The sequence below is a fragment of the Oncorhynchus kisutch genome, linkage group LG9, assembly GCF_002021735.2.
Source record: "Oncorhynchus kisutch isolate 150728-3 linkage group LG9, Okis_V2, whole genome shotgun sequence".
Taxonomy (NCBI): Eukaryota; Metazoa; Chordata; class Actinopteri; order Salmoniformes; family Salmonidae; genus Oncorhynchus; species Oncorhynchus kisutch.
Genome location: NC_034182.2, coordinates 32,688,211 through 32,707,613, shown reverse-complemented (window position 1 = coordinate 32,707,613; position 19,403 = coordinate 32,688,211). Strand labels below are relative to the sequence as shown.

General features: G+C 41.8%; 1 protein-coding gene across 1 annotated transcript in view; it reads right to left on the bottom strand.

Moving 5' to 3' along the window:
* Positions 1 to 335: 335 nt before the first annotated feature.
* LOC109897070 (protein Dok-7) overlaps positions 336 to 19,403 on the bottom strand; it is a 34,194-nt gene continuing 15,126 nt past the window's right edge. The window contains exons 6-12 of the mRNA XM_020491593.2: positions 17,464 to 17,568; positions 16,154 to 16,941; positions 11,770 to 11,818; positions 9,806 to 9,888; positions 8,354 to 8,423; positions 4,034 to 4,210; positions 336 to 2,056 (exon numbers count right to left, since the gene is read on the bottom strand). Coding sequence (XP_020347182.1) covers positions 1,920 to 2,056; positions 4,034 to 4,210; positions 8,354 to 8,423; positions 9,806 to 9,888; positions 11,770 to 11,818; positions 16,154 to 16,941; positions 17,464 to 17,568 — 1,409 coding nt within the window. The 3' untranslated portion in view covers positions 336 to 1,919. The remainder of the gene's footprint in view (positions 2,057 to 4,033; positions 4,211 to 8,353; positions 8,424 to 9,805; positions 9,889 to 11,769; positions 11,819 to 16,153; positions 16,942 to 17,463; positions 17,569 to 19,403) is intronic.

Sequence of the window (19,403 nt, the reverse complement as noted above, 5' to 3'; positions counted from 1 at the left end):
TTTCAAAAATGTATGTGTGCATAATGGGGGCCAAAGGCTCTTCTGAAAAACATTTCCGGGATATTGTTTTACATTTTTCATTTCTGCAAAGCTGAAAAAAAATCCTATGAATTTTCTTTCGACATGTTCTGAATTATTTATAGGGTGTGTGTTGCTAAAGCTCTGTCTGTCCCTCAGTGAAGCCACGTGAACCGTGAAAGCTGAAAAACAAATGGAGAGCACCTAGAAATGAACTCTACATATGTGGTCAACAGTGGGCAATTAGCCGCACTCAAGCCAACCAAAGTTCATTTAGACAACACAGAACAATAACAAGCCTGGGCTGAGTCATCAGAAGCCATTAATGAGGATTTAATTGTGTTGTTCTCATCGGTATACAAAGACCGCCGCAGCTTCTATGCCCACTTTGTTGCATTAGCTTCACAAAGTTTCTAAAAAGCGTGGTGAGCATTCTGAATGAGTAAGACTGCATGTAATGTACAGGACAAATAGAGACTGATTATCCATTATCTTCCCGGCCCTGTGCTGAACTAGCCTCTATCAAAAGGCCTCAATCAAGTCTTTCGTACAACTAACCGCTGTAGAATTAATACAATGATAATCAGAGAGGAGTTATGGAGGGGGACGCTCTTCATTTTTTCATCTCCCTCATCTTCCCCAAATGAGATTCTAATCGTATTGTATCAGATTAGGGGTGGCACTGGTAAGACTGTGAAAAACCCACTGCTCGTCCGGGTAATGACTCCCCCTAAGACTGGCACTTTCAGTCCCCCACTCCACCCAAGTCTGCCCGGGCTGTGACAGTGACATAATGCCTTCTAATGAGATTTCTGAATATACAAAAGCCTTGTTCACACTGCAAATCAGTTGTGTTTTTCAAATCCGTTCTGGACTACTGAATGTCCAAACAGCAAGTTACAAGTGACAAAATCAGATTAGTGTGTTCTGACACCATTTGCTGACAAAGCTATGCTAGTAGTAATGATGGATGTGTGTGCGGTGTTGTAGGCTGATTGGTGGTGGTGCTTGTGCATCCGATCCCTCAGAAGTTAGGTAGCAAGATAAGGTGGCAACAATGCCTGCCATGGACATTTCCCAGTTGCTTTGAATGTTCAAAATCATAGTGTAAGAACACTTTTAAAATGATCCAGTCTATTTTGGCTAGTTAGCTAGGTAGCTGTTTAGCTTTCTAGCACATTCACTCATTTGTTGGTAAACAATTAACAAGCTAGTTAGCTACCGCATGTTCACGTCAAACTGCCAACAGAGCAGCTAGCAAGCAACAAGATATGCCGAATAACAGTCTAAAAACCCCTTGAGGGAAAATAATTCAGATTTGACCGTTTAGCCAAAATTTACATGGCCAGGAATCAGATTTGTATCTCTTCAAACCACCTAAACCACCTTTGAAATGTAGGTTGAAATGTCCGATTACATGTGCTTTTGAACTGGTCAGTCTGCAGGAAAAAGAGCAGATGCAAATCAGAAATGCAAATAAATAGGATTTGAGTCACTTTAAACTGCCAATGTGAACACAGCTAAAGAGAGCCTTGATTGAAATGTTCCCTTCCATCCAAGCAGCAACTTTAGTTTTTTTCCTTAGAGTCTGATTTCATGTTGCTTTCGTGATGATTGTGGAGCGTCAGTGCTGTAGGCCTACTGTTGGTATAATTCACACTGAGGGCAGAAGGCGTGATTCTTGGGGTTAGCCTTCCCCGGAAGAGCCCAGTAATTGGGACAAAATTCAATGGAAGCTGTCAACAATCGGTGTTAAAGATATCAAATCTGGCAGATCTCAGAGGAGTTTGACATCACGGCAACTTGAGGCGTCCCAGGAAATCCATGTTTCTGGTGAATTCTAAACTGCCTAGTCTAGGCCAGTCATATGCCCTGTGGAGGTCAAGATTGGAGTTGGGATGTCACTGTGGTACTACCCTCCTCCTCTGCTCCAGGGTGTGAAGACCCTCCTCTCTCCCCAAGGCATGCTGGGTACCCGTTTTGTGGGCGGCATCCGTAGCAGTGATGTCGATCAGGGCATATTTAGAGGAACTTTTCCCTGTAGAGTGAAGAAACACCAGACAGTCCATGAGATCAGTAATATTGTTGACCCGTGCATAAAAATAGAATGAACACGGTAGGGAGGTTTATTTAAAAACAATGAGTGATCACTCTTGTGTACGGTTACCATTCAAATGAGAGAACAGCAATATATTCCTGTCCTTGAGCTACAGAGGAAGCAATGAGATTGACTTCAAGATTGCTTCAGCTATGCATTCTCCAGGCGATCTCATAAAGTGGACAAATCCTTACACACATGCTCGCACGCACACACACACACACACACACACACACGTCAACACACTCTGGGAAGATGACCACATTAGAGCAAGAGACTTCACCATGGTATTCCGAACGCCCTATGACCTTCTGACGCGGCTAAACTGGAACGCTGCTCCTCCAAGTGATATATAGATGATGGCACACACCGGGACGGAAATCCTCTCGCTGACATTGGAAATGAACCTTTCTCGCGTTGAGCAAGACTGTCCCTCATATTCCCGGAGAGTAATGACGTTAATGGTAGACTTTTCTGCCGATTAGACCACGCTGATGACGGTGGCTCAGTTGTCACTCGGAAAGATCGGGAGCAATCTCCAACTAATGGAGAAATAGAAATAGGGGATTATCATTTACCAAGAGTCTCTCAAGTCTTATTGGAATCGATACGCCAGTGGTCGCAAGCTACCCTGTCCCTCTTCACCATCCTGTAGTTCTGAGCGATTAGCGCTTTTTGAGGTCGGTGAGGTCGGTTCAGTTTATTATAGTACATTATAGTACATTTTTGATTTTGGTTTCGACGATTTTTCAAACACTAAATACATGATGAAATAAAGACAGTAAAATTATTTTAGAGCTTTTCAATTAAAATTCCATAGCCAACAATTGTGATCATTGTGATCATAAAATTTCCAAAAGATTGAAAATATTCCATTGCCTATCTCAGGTCCACATTGGGTAGAAAAATAGGAAACGACTATGAAATAATACAATACTTCAGTTGTGTATATTAATTTGTTTTTATTTACTGACTTTAATATTTTTCATTCCTTAAATTAATCCTCTTGTCTCTGCTCAGGCAGTAGCAGCCAGCCAGATAGATAACGCAGGTTGTCTCTGTGCTCCCCATACTGTACTGTCTTTAGTCATCCTATTTATCTAGACTAGCCTGCCGAAGTATTCTGCAGAGCTGTCTGACAAAATTATTTAACTAGTTCTTCAAAGTAGCTAAGGCATACTTTCACAAACTGTCTCTTTCCTTCTCGTAGTTGTATTATGCACATTCCTCGCTCTCATGTGGTCTATGTGTATCTAACTTAATTTAGCAGGTGAAAAAGTCTCTGTCCGAGCTGGCGCAATGAATTATGGTCATTGTAGTTAATTACTACATTTTTGCACTGAACTAGGTTGAATATTTGCCTATGAAAACTACAACTCCCTTCAGCCCAGCATCCCACATAGTTCTTGATGTCGGTCAGTTGTTTAATTACCGGGAAAAAATGTACATTTTGGTTCATCCCTCAGCACTACTAATTCTGTTTCTTTTTGCGTGCAACCAAGAAATCTGAAATACAAATGGTCACACTTGAGTCTTGTGCTCACGCAAGAAATATATTGTATGCCACTTGATATTGTCTTTGATCACAATAATACCTTCAATATACAGTGTACTTACATGTCACAGGAGGCTGCTGAGAGGAGGTTAGTTCATAATAATGGTTGGAATGGCGTGAAGGGAATGGTATCAAACACATGGAAACCATATGTTTTATACCATTCCATTTAAACCGTTCCAGCCATTACTATGAGCCTGTCCTCCCCAGTTAGCCATGTACAATAGTGCACTTCAAGATGCACAACATTTCAATTGGCGATAGACAAATTCATAGCAAGGCAGAAGACATTGAAATCACAGAAGTGCGGACCACCAGACACCCATAAAAGACAGGTTGTTATTGAGAAAATGGGCTCTTACTCTGTCCTGGAAGGTGTTGGCCAGTCCCCCTGACCCCAGCATGCTCCTGATGCTCCAGCTCCATGTAGTTCAGCTGTTTCTTAGACATGGGGCTGATCGGAATATTGACATATGTCACACCATCACCGCGGGCTCTTTCTGGAGCCACCATGTCTGGCGGAAACACAAACTTGGCCCCTGCCAATAGAGAAATACCAGGGTGTTATTCACAGATCATTCTAGAGGCCAAATGAGGCTGACTTATCAGCAGGCACAGGTGATGCATACCTAAAAAAAATATGAATCTGAACCACACGAGTGTTATTTCCAGAATGAACTTCTCTACACTCTACCATATTCTCACTATTAGTGACCTACTGGTGGCCATTTTGTGGCACTTAACATGCTGCTGTGAGTTTCTGTTGGTGTCTCCATCAGGGCAAAGCAATGGTCTCATAGAAAAATCTAGTCCTTGATAGGACCTACAAAAGGTATTAGCAAATGTGTGCAACTGAACCTACTATACAGATGCCGTATCTTAATTTGATCATCCTGTTGTTACAGGAATTTTCCTGCCCCGCAGGAAATGCAAACTTGTAGTGTATTCAAGGTTTAAAAAGGTTTGTGAAGTTTGTAATTTCCACTGAAATATTTCAGACTTGGTTTCCCCTAACGAAAAATGTATCAACCCATACAAAAAAATGTTCATTGATTATAATCCACATTACAATTAAAATGTACTGTTGCTTCAGGATTATTTTCCTGCTGTAGCAAACTGGCACAAATTAAGATATGGTATCTGTACATACCCAGGACTAAAGTTATTATTTATTGCTGAACGGTTGAAATAGTGGGGAAAGTACATCTTAAAACAACCAAAAGGTGTGTATTGTATCAGTTTTAACAGTCTTTCCTGTCAAACACAGAAATTAGACTAATACAGCAAGTCAATTTGTTCCACCCACATGCTTTGCACCTGCTCTCAGATAGTGTAGAGAGACAAGAGAAGGAAGTCTCCAAAGAGCTTTGCCTGTCATAAAGCTGAAAGCCATTCAGGGTAAAGAGAGGAATACATTACTGGGTGGTTGACTGCCATTGACCTCAATGTCTTATTCCTACAATGGTATAGACCATAGCTAAAATATGTACATTTCAGAGTAGTCGCTTTTTATCAGCTACAGTAGATGCCATCGCTTTTCATAACCTGATCCATTACGGCGTTCCCGGCCTTGAATTAAATAACGTATACAACTACAACCTACAAATAGGGATTTGTGAAGGATCTGATTCAAGGGCTATAACAGAATTTGGTGTTAAACTTTTAGATAGCGATGTAAATCATTACTGCTCACATAATATTTTAAATGCTTCAGTAAAATCTCTTAAACTGCAGTAAGATGTTACTACATCTTCTATTGTAACCTGTGTATCTGCTATCACCAACGGCATGATGCAAAACACTGGACGCAGCTGTTCTTGTGTAAACATTGTTAAATCACATTCATCTTTCTAGGTCAGTGCATCTACTCCCTATAGCCAGTGGCCATTATCTGGAAGAACAAACACTGCATTAAAGGCCCTTTCTATATAAAACAGTTATGGTGGTCGTCTTACTGTGAAAACAGTGGGATAGGAAAACCGATACCGCTTTACACAGATAGTTCTAAACAGACCATGGGAGGATTTACGTCACTTTTTCCTGTAAAGTCAGCTAGCTTGATTTAGGATCAAAAAGCACCAGATACTGTACAAATGTTTCACAAATACAACTATAGGATAAAACGTTCTCCCTATTAGTACACACAGTTTTTGACACAAGCCTCTGTTTCATTTAGCTTCTCTCAAGAGAGTCAAACTACAGTATCCCTCATACATACTGATACAGTACATAAAACGCAATGTTAGTGGACTAGTGTTCTGTACATCAAGCTGCCTCACGCTAGAGAAGCAGGAGATAGGCTCCTGCCCTATGGGCTACACTGGCTCGGAAAAGGCAACCTACTTCTACAGCGATTCCATTCCTTCATTCCATTTCAATCCTTCAAAGTGGTGGCATTGGCACCCTAACCAGCTGAGCACCAACAGTGTCAGGGCAATATTTCTCCAAAGTAATTGAGAAGCCATTCGAGACTGGCAGTCTCTCTGCGGGTCTTTCCTTTGGTATCGTCTGAGAGTACTGATGCCTAATTGATCAGACATTAACCATCCCTTGCAATCACAGCAGGCCGTAATGGCAGCCCATTACGACAGTGGGCATGCACACAGCTTCAGAAGCCGGGATCTTTTAGCCTCCGTTCACACAGAGTAAGCCCAGCAGGGGGGCAGCCATTTTGGCAGACAGCTCTTTGTGGTGCAGCACCGCTCTGTGGATTCTCTTTGGAAGGTCGGCTGCTTTGGCTTGTAGAACAGAGTGCCAATGGTCTGTGCCAATTGTCTAAGCAGGGGCTCTATGAGGCTACTCTAGCTTTTTGTTGTACTCTGGTGGGTAGGAATTTGTTTTATCAAGCCCAGTTGAGAGGTTATTTTGTCACTGAAGTTCTGTGAAATTTTAGAAGTAAGTTTATTTTTAATAAGGAGCTGAAGGTAGCCAGTTTTGAAAAGTTCAGGGAATTTTTTGGCACAGGTTGTTGGACATTTAAAAAAGTACAGTCGCTAGAGAGCTGATTCTTTCGTAAGGTAAACAGTGTCCCCAGTTCTCATGACCGAAGACCTGTCCTAGAGAGTTCCAGCAAGCCTGAGGGGCTCTAACTACTAACTAATGTTATGGCTTCAACAGGAGGAGGGTGGCAAGGTGACACGGGAACTGAAGCCAAGTGTGGGAGGAAAATGGTGGTGGAATGAGTGATGGGTGTGGTGCCACTGTGTGACAGCGGTGAGGAGAGTTCCAGAACAGGTGTGTAAAGGACTGAGGGGATGTGGAAGTGGGCGGCCTAAGTGACCCTGATGACTGTCCCTTCACCTCACATCATGGCCAACACTCTGTCATGTGCACTTCACTGTCTGGACATCCTTTGCGGAAACGCTGTGTGACGACAGTACAACAGTAGAGTGAGTGTTCTTCTCACAGCTGTAACAAAAATGTGTGCTCCTTATGCAACATGAGTTACATAAATACAAAGGCAGGATGAAGCGCTCAGACATTTTCAAACACACAGAGGTGACAATAGACATGGAAGCAGAGACAGAAGCCTGAGAAGTGTACAGCATGTAAAACAACAGGACAAAACACATTTTTACTCACTGTACTGTACAATACTTCAATTGAGTTGGCGACGCAAAAAGCTAGTTTGACACAGGCACTACTCTTCTGTAATATTATTTATCAGATGTTAGTTAAGGCCAGAGCTATACATTTAGAGAATTAGGCCAACGTTTAGAATGTTGAATACTGTTCTAATTCGAGACATTTAGTTATGTAGCATTGTTCCCTATTATGCAATGTTAATGGGGAGAAAACATGGCTGCTATAGAATGTTGAAATGTGATGTAAATGCATCATAATGCAGAAACCGCATAAGCTCAACTCAACTAAATACACTGCTCAGGTTAAGGCACGCTAGGTGTGTACACCTCGTCAAATGAAGTGTTCCCTGTCAGGCGCTAGTCTATTACCTTTGCTCAATCTCACAGAGCACTCCAGGTGTCACAGACCTGTCTGTACCTCTTCTTCGCCCTCTCTGACCCCTACATCTGGTGCTTGTCTCAATCCAACAGGATGCTGTTTGTCTGTCTGTCTGCCATTCCAGACGGTCAATATGTCATTCCACACACTCTGAGCAGCAGGTGATAACTCATCAAATGATCCACTTTAATGGAGAGAAAGCACAGGAACTTCGGCGAGAAATTGAAAGGTGAAGTTCAGCTAAAAACTTGCCTGCGATTGACAACTGAGAATTAAGAAGTTACCTCAGTTGACCTGAGAAGTTGATAGCCTAGAAGCGAAACCCCAAATTTTCTGTTGAGGAAGATAAACAAAAATAAACTGCCCACCAGTCAGAGGCACATTAAGGGCAGCCTTTGTAGATTTAAAATAAAATAATAATTTAACCTTTATTTAACCAGGTAGGCCAGTTGAGAACAAGTTCTCATTTACAACTGCGACCTGGCCAAGATAAAGCAAAGCAGTGCGACAAAAAACAACAACACAGACTTACACGTGGGATAAAACAAAAGTACAGTCAATAACAATCGAAACATCTATATACAGTGTGTGAAATGTTTTGACTGGCTCAGTATTCAGAAAAAAAAACTACCATAAATGACAAACCTCATTATCTGGCTCTCTCCACGCTCATTTTCGGCTATCGTGGAACAGAACACTGGAATATTAAATGCACTCACCTTCAGTCTCATGAAGGAACCGTTGTTGTTCACAACTGCCCACCAGCTCATACTTGCTTTTCTCCTCTGGCTGAAAGACACAGTACACAATAAGTAACATGCTTGTTTAAAAGGGGGGGGTTACATCAAACGAAGTCAAGCCTGAGGCTGTAGTTAATTACAAAGAATTCAGTCCAACTTCAATTTTAAAAAAAATATTTCAACAACAGACTAAAACCCAGACTTAAAGATAATCTCTACTCAACAGTTCACGGGAGTCACTCAAGTTAGATTTAGAATTGACTAATTGGAGTGTACTGAAATCTTACAGGCTTGTCTACTTAAGCTGAAAGGGGCATGTAGCTTGAAGTGTCTCTTGTTCTTATTGAGGCTTATTCATGCCTTTTCTTCTGAGACCATTGTTCTGGGGGTTTTGCTACAGTCTTTGGTGTGAAAACATGATGGAAAAGTGCAGCCTCAATGCTTCCTGTCATACTGAAGCGTAAGAGATCCTGACTTAGGTAGTAAAGCTCTTACACAATGTGTTCTGTCTGTTCTGCTCCATAGCTGCCAAACAGTGTGTTACACTGACTTGCTTGGCACACCCACATAATCCTCCCCAAAATAACTGCCACTTTATTCTAATGAACTGTTCTTAAAGATGCACTCTCAAACTTTTGTATAATTTCAGCCAGTAAATTTGAAAGTGGCTCTCACGATCCAAAATGGGTCACTGTTTTCTTGTGTACTACATCATCCAACTGTGTACTACATCATCCAACTGTGTACTACATAAATACAACTGTGTACTACATCATCCAACTGTGTACTACATAAATACAACTGTGTACTACATCATCCAACTGTGTACTACATAAATACAACTGTGTACTACATAAATACAACTGTGTACTACATCATCCAACTGTGTACTACATAAATACAACTGTGTACTACATAAATACAACTGTGTACTACATAATCCATTTTGTGTGATATGTTACAAATGTAGCAATTTGTATATCATACGAATTTAGCAATTTGTGCAATATGATACACATCTCTTGTGCTTAAGATCCCAGAGTGCATCTTTAAGATGAGAAGGACTGTCACTTAAGACCACCATTGTGTATAAGAGCAGTACTGACACATCACATAAACATTGTTGACATTCATCAATGTTTGTTCCACTCATGTTAAATACTAGGGTCACAAAGAAATGGCAGACTGCAAATGTCTGGATAAATTATAAAAAAATATATAAACAACCCAAAGTGTTCTATGTAACTATGCAATATCTTGTAATCTTTGCTGTTACTTTCTCAAAATATTAAGTATTTCCCTTTTTTTCCATAGACATTTGGCCTCTAAGGTGTTTCCTTTTTAGTTTGGACCATAGTAATAAAAACAATTGAAGCATGTGAGTGTGATGATCGTAAGAGGAGTGAGGAATCCCATTCATAAACCTCCTACCTCTGAACTCTTCTCCAACGCCCAGCTATCCATGGTATCATACTCAACTTTGCTCCTCTCCTCCTTACTTTTCAGCTTCTTGTCTGGTGGCAAGAGGAAAATAAAGTGTGTTTGACATGTGCAACAACACATCAGACTCCTATTACACTGCAGTAAAGCCTGTGAGAAAAATATCCCTATATCAGGTTTTCCTTTTTGTCTACTATAGATGTAAGATCTTAATTTGAGCCAGTTTGCTACAGCTGGAAAATAATCCTGCAGCAACAGGAAATGTGAATTATTACATGCATTATAATTAATTGATAGGGGTTGATACATTTTTCGTAAGGGAAAATCAAGTCTGAAAATTCAAAGTGGAAATTAAACTTCAGGAGCCTTTTTAAACCTCAAATGTACAACTTTTACACTACACTTTTTACATTTCCAAATTAAGATCCTACATCTGTACATGCTGTGTACTAATGCAGTCAAAGAAGTGGTGTCTCTTGGCACCCAAACATGTAACCTGTCTGATCCTAGGATAAGAAACGACGATTGCAGTGGATTGATTAATCAACGTCTTACAAGACCGCAACATGTCAGAGGACAGGATATACTTTAGCATTACATTGTCTGGAGCTCCCTAGTGTGGTTGGGATAAGTGCTGTATTACTCATGGGGATGGCTCTGTTATGAGCACAGCAGCCAACAGTGGCCCTGATGTCATTTCCAGTACAAATGGAAACCTCCACAAAACCACATTGTCTAAATAACAGTCAGCGTAATGCTATACAATCTGGGGTCATGCTGAACAAATATGACAATGGTCTATTTAGTTAGTCATTTTCTTGTTTACCATCACAGTAATGTAAAATTATATTGCTTCTTATAACATTCTGTTTCATCCTGAAGCAACTGGTTGAGATTCTCTGCATCTCTCCCAACCATCTAAGCAGCTCAATCGCAAAATCAATGCAGCATGAAGAAACATAGAGGCATCGACAGCTTGACAAAGGGAGGAGAAATAGTCCAGGAAATACAGAAAAGAAAAGATCTTAGTCAAGGAGAACAGGGAAAGAAGTGAACAAACAAGAGGGAGGAATCCATGAAGGAAGAGGCAGGCTTTGTCTGTTAGCATGGAGTTCAGTCAATAAAGAGTGGAGGAAATCGGAAGGGGAGCGCTCTCTTACCTTCAACGGAACTGAATGACCTTTCACCTCCACACATGGAAGGCCTCCATCTTGTAATTTAGGGTACAGCAGTTGCACTTCAATGGGCTTCTCTTCTTTAGGTGTCCCTTTACAGTCCACACTGTTCTCCAAGCAAGGCCCAGAGGGTAGTGGCTGTCCAAAACATACACCACTGTGGTGAATCTGACCAACCTTTAGGACAACGCTGTTCCCGGGCAATGCTGGTGTCACCCTAGTGGGCGAATAGCACTCCTCCCTGTTCTTGCACTTGAAGCCGTTTTCGTAAAATGATAGTCCCCTTGTCTCCCCCCTTGTGGCCTTGTCAAGCCGAGTTCAGATCACGCAAAGGTCTGCAGGTGGTAAGGTTTCTTGGGATGTAAGCTCACGTCCCAAAGCAGAGGCCGTTGACTCATACAGATTCTGTGTGTTTGTCTTTTTACATGGTTCTCCGGTTGTGCCGCGGGAGCCTAATAGCTCAGCTGAGAGCTGCTGGTTCCTCATTCATCCTCTTCAGCTTCTCAGAGCTGCGATTGGTCACTGAGGCAGGTGAGGGCGTGGTCTCGATAACCTCAGTCCAAAGGTTCTGTGCTTGCAGCTCAACGCATATCTAGTTATACAGGTTCTGCACACCGGTTTAATAATTCATGGGATTCATTAATAAGAACAAACTACTTATCGAAACATGCTGCAAAATAAACAAGTCTGAAAATAAATTCATGCTTGGACAGGGATATTAAAGGCATATAATAGCATCGGTGTGCATACACACGCACACAGCCAGTGGAACAGACTTACCTGGTATGGCTGGCATTGCCGAGCCCACTGTGTAGGAGAGCGGGTTCCCCTGTGAGAAAATAAGGAAAGAGAACATCTTCAATAATTCAGACTAGATGAAAAAGTTCCTTTCACACAATATTTTCTCTTTTTGTGCCAGCCTTTCAACTAATATAACTAGGGCATTGTCTTTATGTAAAAACATGAGAGCCACTATGGCTTGCTCACAGAGTTACAATGACTTATTGAAACCTAAGGGCGCTTAATGGTCTTTGTTTACCTAGCTGAGGTTGAGTATCACAACGATGTTGATAGATGTGCACTCACACAATGCTTTATCCAATAGGACCGGTGCTGGGTAGCTAACAGAGGAATTATTGTACTGTAAGGCTGGACCTTTACGGCACTCGTAGGGAATATCTTTCAAAGTGACCGAAGACTACACTAAAGACAAGTCAGAGGAATCAACAGAACTATCCCTTTTTGTTTTCTACAAAGGTCATCAGAAATTAACCTTGATAAAGCAATATGGGATTATTAATATCTAAATGCACCACCAGCCGAGGGAGCTCTAGGTTTAAAATATCAATAAAGTCACATATTGTATAACATGAACATCATTTGAAGTTGTTTCATCAGAGAGTGAAAACAGACTCCCTTCGATGAAAGAAGGGCAATTTGGTTTAAGATGTTTGAAATTCTTATGGTCAGAATTTTTTTTAGACCATAATTCTATCCTCCTGAATCTTGCTTACTAGCAAAAACTAAAGAAGGAAGTAGCAGTGCTTCACTAAATGAGCTAAATGCCTTTTATGAGCTAAATGCCTTTTATGCTCGCATCGAGGCAAGCAACACTGAAGCATGCATGAGAGCACCAGCTGTTCCAGACGACTGTGTAATCATGCTCTCCGTAGCCAATGTGAGCAAGACCTTTAAACAGGTCAACGTTCACAAGGCCTCGGGCCAGATGGATTACCAGGATGTGTACTCAAAGCATGCGCGGATCAACTAGCAAGTGTCTTCACTGACATTTTCAACGCTGACCGAGTCTGTAATACCTACATGTTTCAAACAGACCATCATAGTCCCCGTGCCCAAGAAAGCGAAAGTAATCTGCCTAAATGATTACCGTCCTGTAGCACTCACGTTGGCAGCCATTAAGGGCTTTGAAAGGCTGGTCATGGCTCACATCAACACCATTATCCCGGAAACACTAGACCCATCCAATTTGCGTACTACCCCAACAGATCCACAGATGATGCAATCGCAATCGCACTCCACACTGTCCTTTTCCACCTGGACAAAAGGAAAACCTATGGGAGAATGCTGCAAATTGACTACAGCTCAGCATTCAACACCAAAGTACCCACAAAGCTCATCACTAAGCTAAGGACCCTGGGACTAAACAAATCCCTCTGCAACTGGATTCTGGACTTCCTGACGGGCTGCCCCCAGGTGGTAAGGGTAGGCAACAACATATCTGCCACACTGATCCTCAACACTGGGGCCCCTCTGGGGTGCGTGCTTAGTCCACCTCCTGTACTCTCTGTTCACCCACGACTGCGTGGCCAAGCACAACTCCAAAATCATCATTAAGTTTGCTGACGACACAACAGTGGTAGGCCTGATCACCAACAATGATGAGACAGCCTATAAGGAGGAGGTCAGCGATTTGTCAAGGGTCCTCAGATCCTCAAAAAGTTATACAGCTGCACCATTGAGAGAATCCTGGCCGGTTGCATCACTGCCTGGTATGGCAACTGCTCAGCATCTGACCGTAAGGCGCTACAGAGGGTAGTGTGTACGGCCCAGTACATCACTGGGGACCAGCTTCCTGCCATCCAGGACCTATGTACTAGGCAGTGTCAGAGGAAGCCCCAAAGAATTGTCAAAGACTCCAGTCACCTAAGTCATAGACTGTTCTCTCTGCTACCTCAAAGCAAGCGGTACCGGAGAACCAAGTCTAGGACTAAAAGGCTCCTTAACAGCTTCTACCCCCGAGCCAGAAAATTGCAGATCAATTAATCAAATAGCCACCTGGACTATATACATTGACCCCCCCCCCTTTGTTTGTACACTGCTGCTACTCGCTGTTTATCATCTATGCATAGTCACTTTACATATTACCTCGACTAACATGTACCCCCGCACATTGACTCGGTACTGGTACCCCCTGTTATGTAATTTTCTTGTGTCACTTTTTGATTTGATTAGATTGTTTTACTTTAGTTTATTTAGTAAATATTTTCTTAACTCTATTTCTTGAACTGCATTGGTTAAGTGCTTGTAAGTATGCATTTCACGGTAAGGTCTACACCTGTTGTATTTGGCGCATGAGACAAATATCATTTATTTGATTTAATATAATCAAAAGCACTGCTTAATAAAATAGGTATATTTTTTGATTAACAAAAAATCTGCTATTCTATTCGACTGACAATTCTTTTGAAAATATTTTTTATCTAATCAAGAGTCTCATGCTCTGTGTATGAATAATACCTCTTTCAAAGTATATAAGCATGCAGTTTTACATTGTAAATCACTTGTAAATGAGATTATTCAAAGATCAAATTGAAGGGTTATCGTTTCTTGTGGTTCCATAACAAGCCAAGAAAGCGGAAGAAAACAAAGTTTGTAAAAAGAAAATAAGTAAAAATCGATTCCCTGCACTTGGATGACCTCAAAGTGAGAGAAGATGGTCAATACAGCCGTTTTTATCTCAACATGAAATCATTTCTGGGTAACAATTAAGTACCTTAATGTGATTGTTTTCAATTAAAACTGTCAAAAATAAACAAAATTGCTCCTTAGCAAAGAGCAATTTCTCAAGCAAGAATTCTGCTTGGATTGTGTCTGGGAGTAGTCTAAATGGGTAGGGGAAAACTGAAAACTAGCTGTTATTGGCAGAATGGTTTGGTACCCTCTTTCTTATTGGTCTATTAACTAATTTACTGTCTGGTGATGTCACCAGGCAGGCTAAAACGCCATCCCACCAAAAACAAGCTGACATTTCAGGTCTTCAAACAGCTCTTACATTAAAAGCGTATTATCATCCAGGCTCATAGTGTGGAAATGTATATAAAACACAGGTAAATAACGTTTTTGACTACACTGGGCCTTTAAAAAGCCCAAGACAACCCAGAATGGTAGTACAAACTCAAGATGGAGGCCCATTTAGAAGAGCAGTAACTATTGTGACAGAGATGCTCTTATAAACACACTTTCTACAGAGATGGAGGTGTTTAATCGACCATGAACAACATCTACACACAGAAGAGCATTTCCTGACCTTATTGAGTGAGAGGACAGCTGATATCTCAAATGCCTGGTAGAGTCAGTGTTGGGGAAGCTACCAAGCTACCTACTCCTTCACACTGTAAGAAGTTATGCTATACTAAATTACACTTAAGAAAAATATAGTTGACTAAAGTTACTTTGAAAAAGTAGTTTACTATATCCAAACTACTTTGTAAAAAATTATCATATCTAAATCTGAAATGTCATAGACTACAAATTGCAGGAACAGATTGCTCTGGAGTCAGATGTTAACAGAATGTGTGACTTTACCTATTAAACACAGAAAGTGAGAATTAGGCATGCAAAAAGTGTTTCAAGTGACAAGTAGGCAGGTCTGATGTTGAAAAAGAAAGGAAATTATTGCCTATTTCACCTATGTATTATTTTCTTAGTAGTGTATAGTTCAGTAGTTTGCTAAACCGCTACATGGCTAAAAAGTTGTTAACTACTGAAAACACTACTAAGATTGGAATTTAGTTCAACTACCACCAAGCAACTGCAAAATGCAATTCAATTACTAGTTGAACTACATGTAGTTTACTACTCCCCAACACTGAGTAGAGTGCAGACAGACAGGCAGACAGACAGGCAGCAAGATTATTAATGTTCCAACACCAATTGCTGTGAGATAGATTTCACACAAAGGGACGCATTGACAACTATAGCCGGCAACAGATGATACCAAGATGACAAGGGTTTACTCACAGTCGAACAAGCTGTTATAAAGTGAAGTCTAATCAAAAGCAGCTGACAGTATTTTTGTACTTTGGTAGTTGGTACTCATGAGAAAAACAAAGCAACTCCGAAGAAACTAAACATTTTGGCACATTCTGGCACATTTTGTCAATTTGATGATAATAAAAGTGAGACGAACCAGTGGAATACAGTCAATTGGATTAAAGATAAACATGTTTTTCTTCTTTAACACTTTTCATCCATAGATTAATGAAAGTGACCAGGGGAACATCTCAAATGTATTTCCTTGATTCCTTGTGTCCTCTCAAAACACATTGTAGTAGAGGATCCTAAGTTTCTCCAATAGGTTTTGAGAAGGAAGCAAGGAGAGAGGACACGAGGAATAAAGAACATTCACCCCAGCTCTCTGTACCTTGAATCCTCCACAGGTGGGGCAGGTAGTGAGGAGGGTTTTGGAGGCAGTGGGTTGGGAACTACTGCAGACCTGACAGGACTCTGGGTGTTGACTGTCACTAGGGGGCGCCACCCTTCTTTTGCTCTCCTCAGAGTGGCTCTGCAGGAGCTCTGTGGTGGAGCGCCTGGCAACATTGTCCGAGAGACCCCCGAGAGGAGCATCTTTCCCCCCCTGTGATGACTCACATAATGGGGGTGAACTGGCCACCTGGTCCATAGGTATTGTGGAGATATCCTGCCCCCTGGCCCCTCCTGTTCCCCCCTGCAGTAGAGTTCGGGGGGTGTCATAGATGTACCTCAGTGAGGTGGGTACCTGGTACTCATGTCCTGGTGCATTGGGACAGGTACAGGGGGCCAGGTCTAGAGACAGGTGAGGGGGCAGGCTAAGCAGGGAGCCATAGTCCAGGCTACCCACGTAGGAGGAGAAACTCCCAGAGTACGAGGAGTGGCTTCCTGTGGCGATGCCGCTGTCGGACGAGCTCTGGCGACCAATCTCCTGCAGCTGCCGGGACCGAGGGGTCTTGGCTACTACACGGGCTCCACCCACCAGGCTGGTGGACGGTTTCTCCTTGGCCTGTAACTGGCCAATGATGGTCTCTGTGCGGGTAGAGCTTGTTGTGACAGGCTCAGTCCAAATGGCCAGCCGGCTGCCGACGATGGAGTCTGATTGGCTGGTGTCGGAGGTGTGAGAGGAGCCTGATATGCTGCAGATGTCTCCCGCCACAGACAGACCATATGTGGAGGAAGCTGCCAAAACAACATAAGAAAACACATTATTTAGTCTTTAAAAACAAAACTATTACTTATATACCGTATCTACACAACACATTGAGGCACTACATCAATAAAACATATCAGATTATCCAAAATAAGTTTCCTCAGTCAATTGTCTGACTGGTATTCACAGCCATAATACTCACAATAAATCACAAAATAATAAATATGACGCTATAGAAACATACTTTTAGAAGGTTACTTTAAAGCAACAAGCACCATTACTGGGAAATGCAGCATTTTCCATGGATTAGTCATGGAGAATAATAACACTAACACTAGTACACGTTACATATGTTAGAGTGGCGGTACTTCCTGAAGTTTGTTTAAAGTGAAAGCAAGTGAGGTCTGTTTATGAAACTAAAGGTTGGTGTTTTCCTAGTGTTGTCGAGGGAAGATAAATGGTGGAGTGGCAGTGGAGGCTGGTGGAGATATTAAATTGGAGGACGGGCTCATTGTAATGGCTGGAATAGAATAAACGAAGAGATACAGCACCTGTGCTGCTCTGGTGAGACAGCATGTTGAGTCGTTTCTCCAACTCCTGGGCCTCATGGTTCACCCTCTTATCAGAGTAGGCCTGGTTAGCGACAGCGTTGGTGTCTGTCAGAGTGAAACACACAACAGTGTTCATTTTATTTTACCTCTATTTTACCAGGAGTCAACAGTCAACAACAATACGTAGTATCAATAACACACTAATACAATGATGAACTGAGCTGCAGGATAGGAAGGAAACTGCTTAGGGAAGTCACCATGAGGCCGTTGGTGATTTTAAAACAAGAGTTCAATGGCTTTGATGGGAGAAAATTGAGGATGGATCAACAACATTGTAGTGACTCCACAATAATGACCTAAAAGACAGAGAGAAAGGTTGAATAAAAGTAGACAGAATAAAAATATGCAAAACGTATCATCCCCAGCTTCCAATTGGCTCATTCATCCCCCATCCTCTCCCCTGTAACTATTCCCCAGGTCGTTGCTGCAAATGAGAATGTGTTCTCAGTCAACAAGTTACTAAAGTAATACTGCAAAATAACACTGCTTTACACCAGACACTAGGAGAAGAATTCATCTTTCAGCAGGACAATAACCTACAACACAAAGCCAAATCTACACTGGAGTTGATTACCAAGAAGACAGTGAACGTTCCTGAGTGGACAGTTTCGACTTAAATCTGCTTGCAAATCTATGGCAAGACTTGAAGATTGCTGTCTATCCATGATCCCCAACACTTTTACAGAGCTTGAAGAATTTTGAAAAGAATAATGGGCAAATATTGCACAGTCCAAGTGTGCAAAGCTCTTACGAGACTTACCCAAAAAGACTCACAGCTGTAACCACTGCCAAAATGTTTTGCCCTCTATCTGTGAGGGTGAGAACGCTAGGCCTTTAGAGGGCTAATAGAGAACAGAGTCACATGGGAACACCTTGCTGTTTATGCAACACTACATGTGTTTATTAATAGCACTGCTTGCCACGTGGCCTCTGTGGTACACGCAACGGATTGTTAATACCGCAGCCACAATCTTATATAAGTTACCTTAGTCCTAACCCAAGATCAGCTGTTATTGCTAAGTTACATTGATTTCCTGGTCAACCCATGTTTTTGAAAGGGTGCTTCCCAAGGGTCATTGTCATTTTGGTTGTGCAAGAAGAGTGCAAAATGACATATATATGGCAAAGGACTACCACAAGAATTTCAATATGTTATCTAGCTGTTAATGAATGGACTGTAATAGCTGACATCTGCTTCAGCTTCTTGTTAACAACCGTGCTCCCTTGCACGAGAAGGGACAGTGGTGTTTACAGAAGAGTAAGGAGACTAGACACACAGATTGAGAGAGAGAGAGAGAGAGAGAGAGAGAGAGAGAGAGAGAGAGAGAGAGAGAGAGAGAGAGAGAGAGAGAGAGAGAGAGAGAGAGAGAGAGAGAGAGAGAGTATGTACACAGAGTGTGTGTGTGAGAGAGAGGCACCGAGTGTGTGATGGTGGGGGGGTACAGGGGACACTGGAATCATGGGGATGAGGTTACACACATGCTCAGAGTGATTAGAAGGGTTTGGTGCTCTCTGTTTGTGTGAACTGTGACTTTGAACCCCCCGCTTTCCCTCTGACATCGTCTCCTGTATTTATTCTACTACGCACTACAATAATAGAAAATTAGTTCAAGGCCTGATTGGGCGAGGGGGATGTGTGAACCCAGGAATACCCACATGGCAAATTGACCAGTGTTACCTAGTGTTGATTTTTTAGTGTAACATTTCTAGTGTTAATTCAGCTGTTTAATTAACTCGGTAAGTGTTAAATTAGCACTCATTGGTGTAAAATAACCTCAGTGTTGGTGTTAATAACCAGTGTAAACCAAAACCACACCCCTCATTAACATATTTCCCATGATGTTTCTTTCAGTGTCTATGTTTTGTATGTATATTGATTG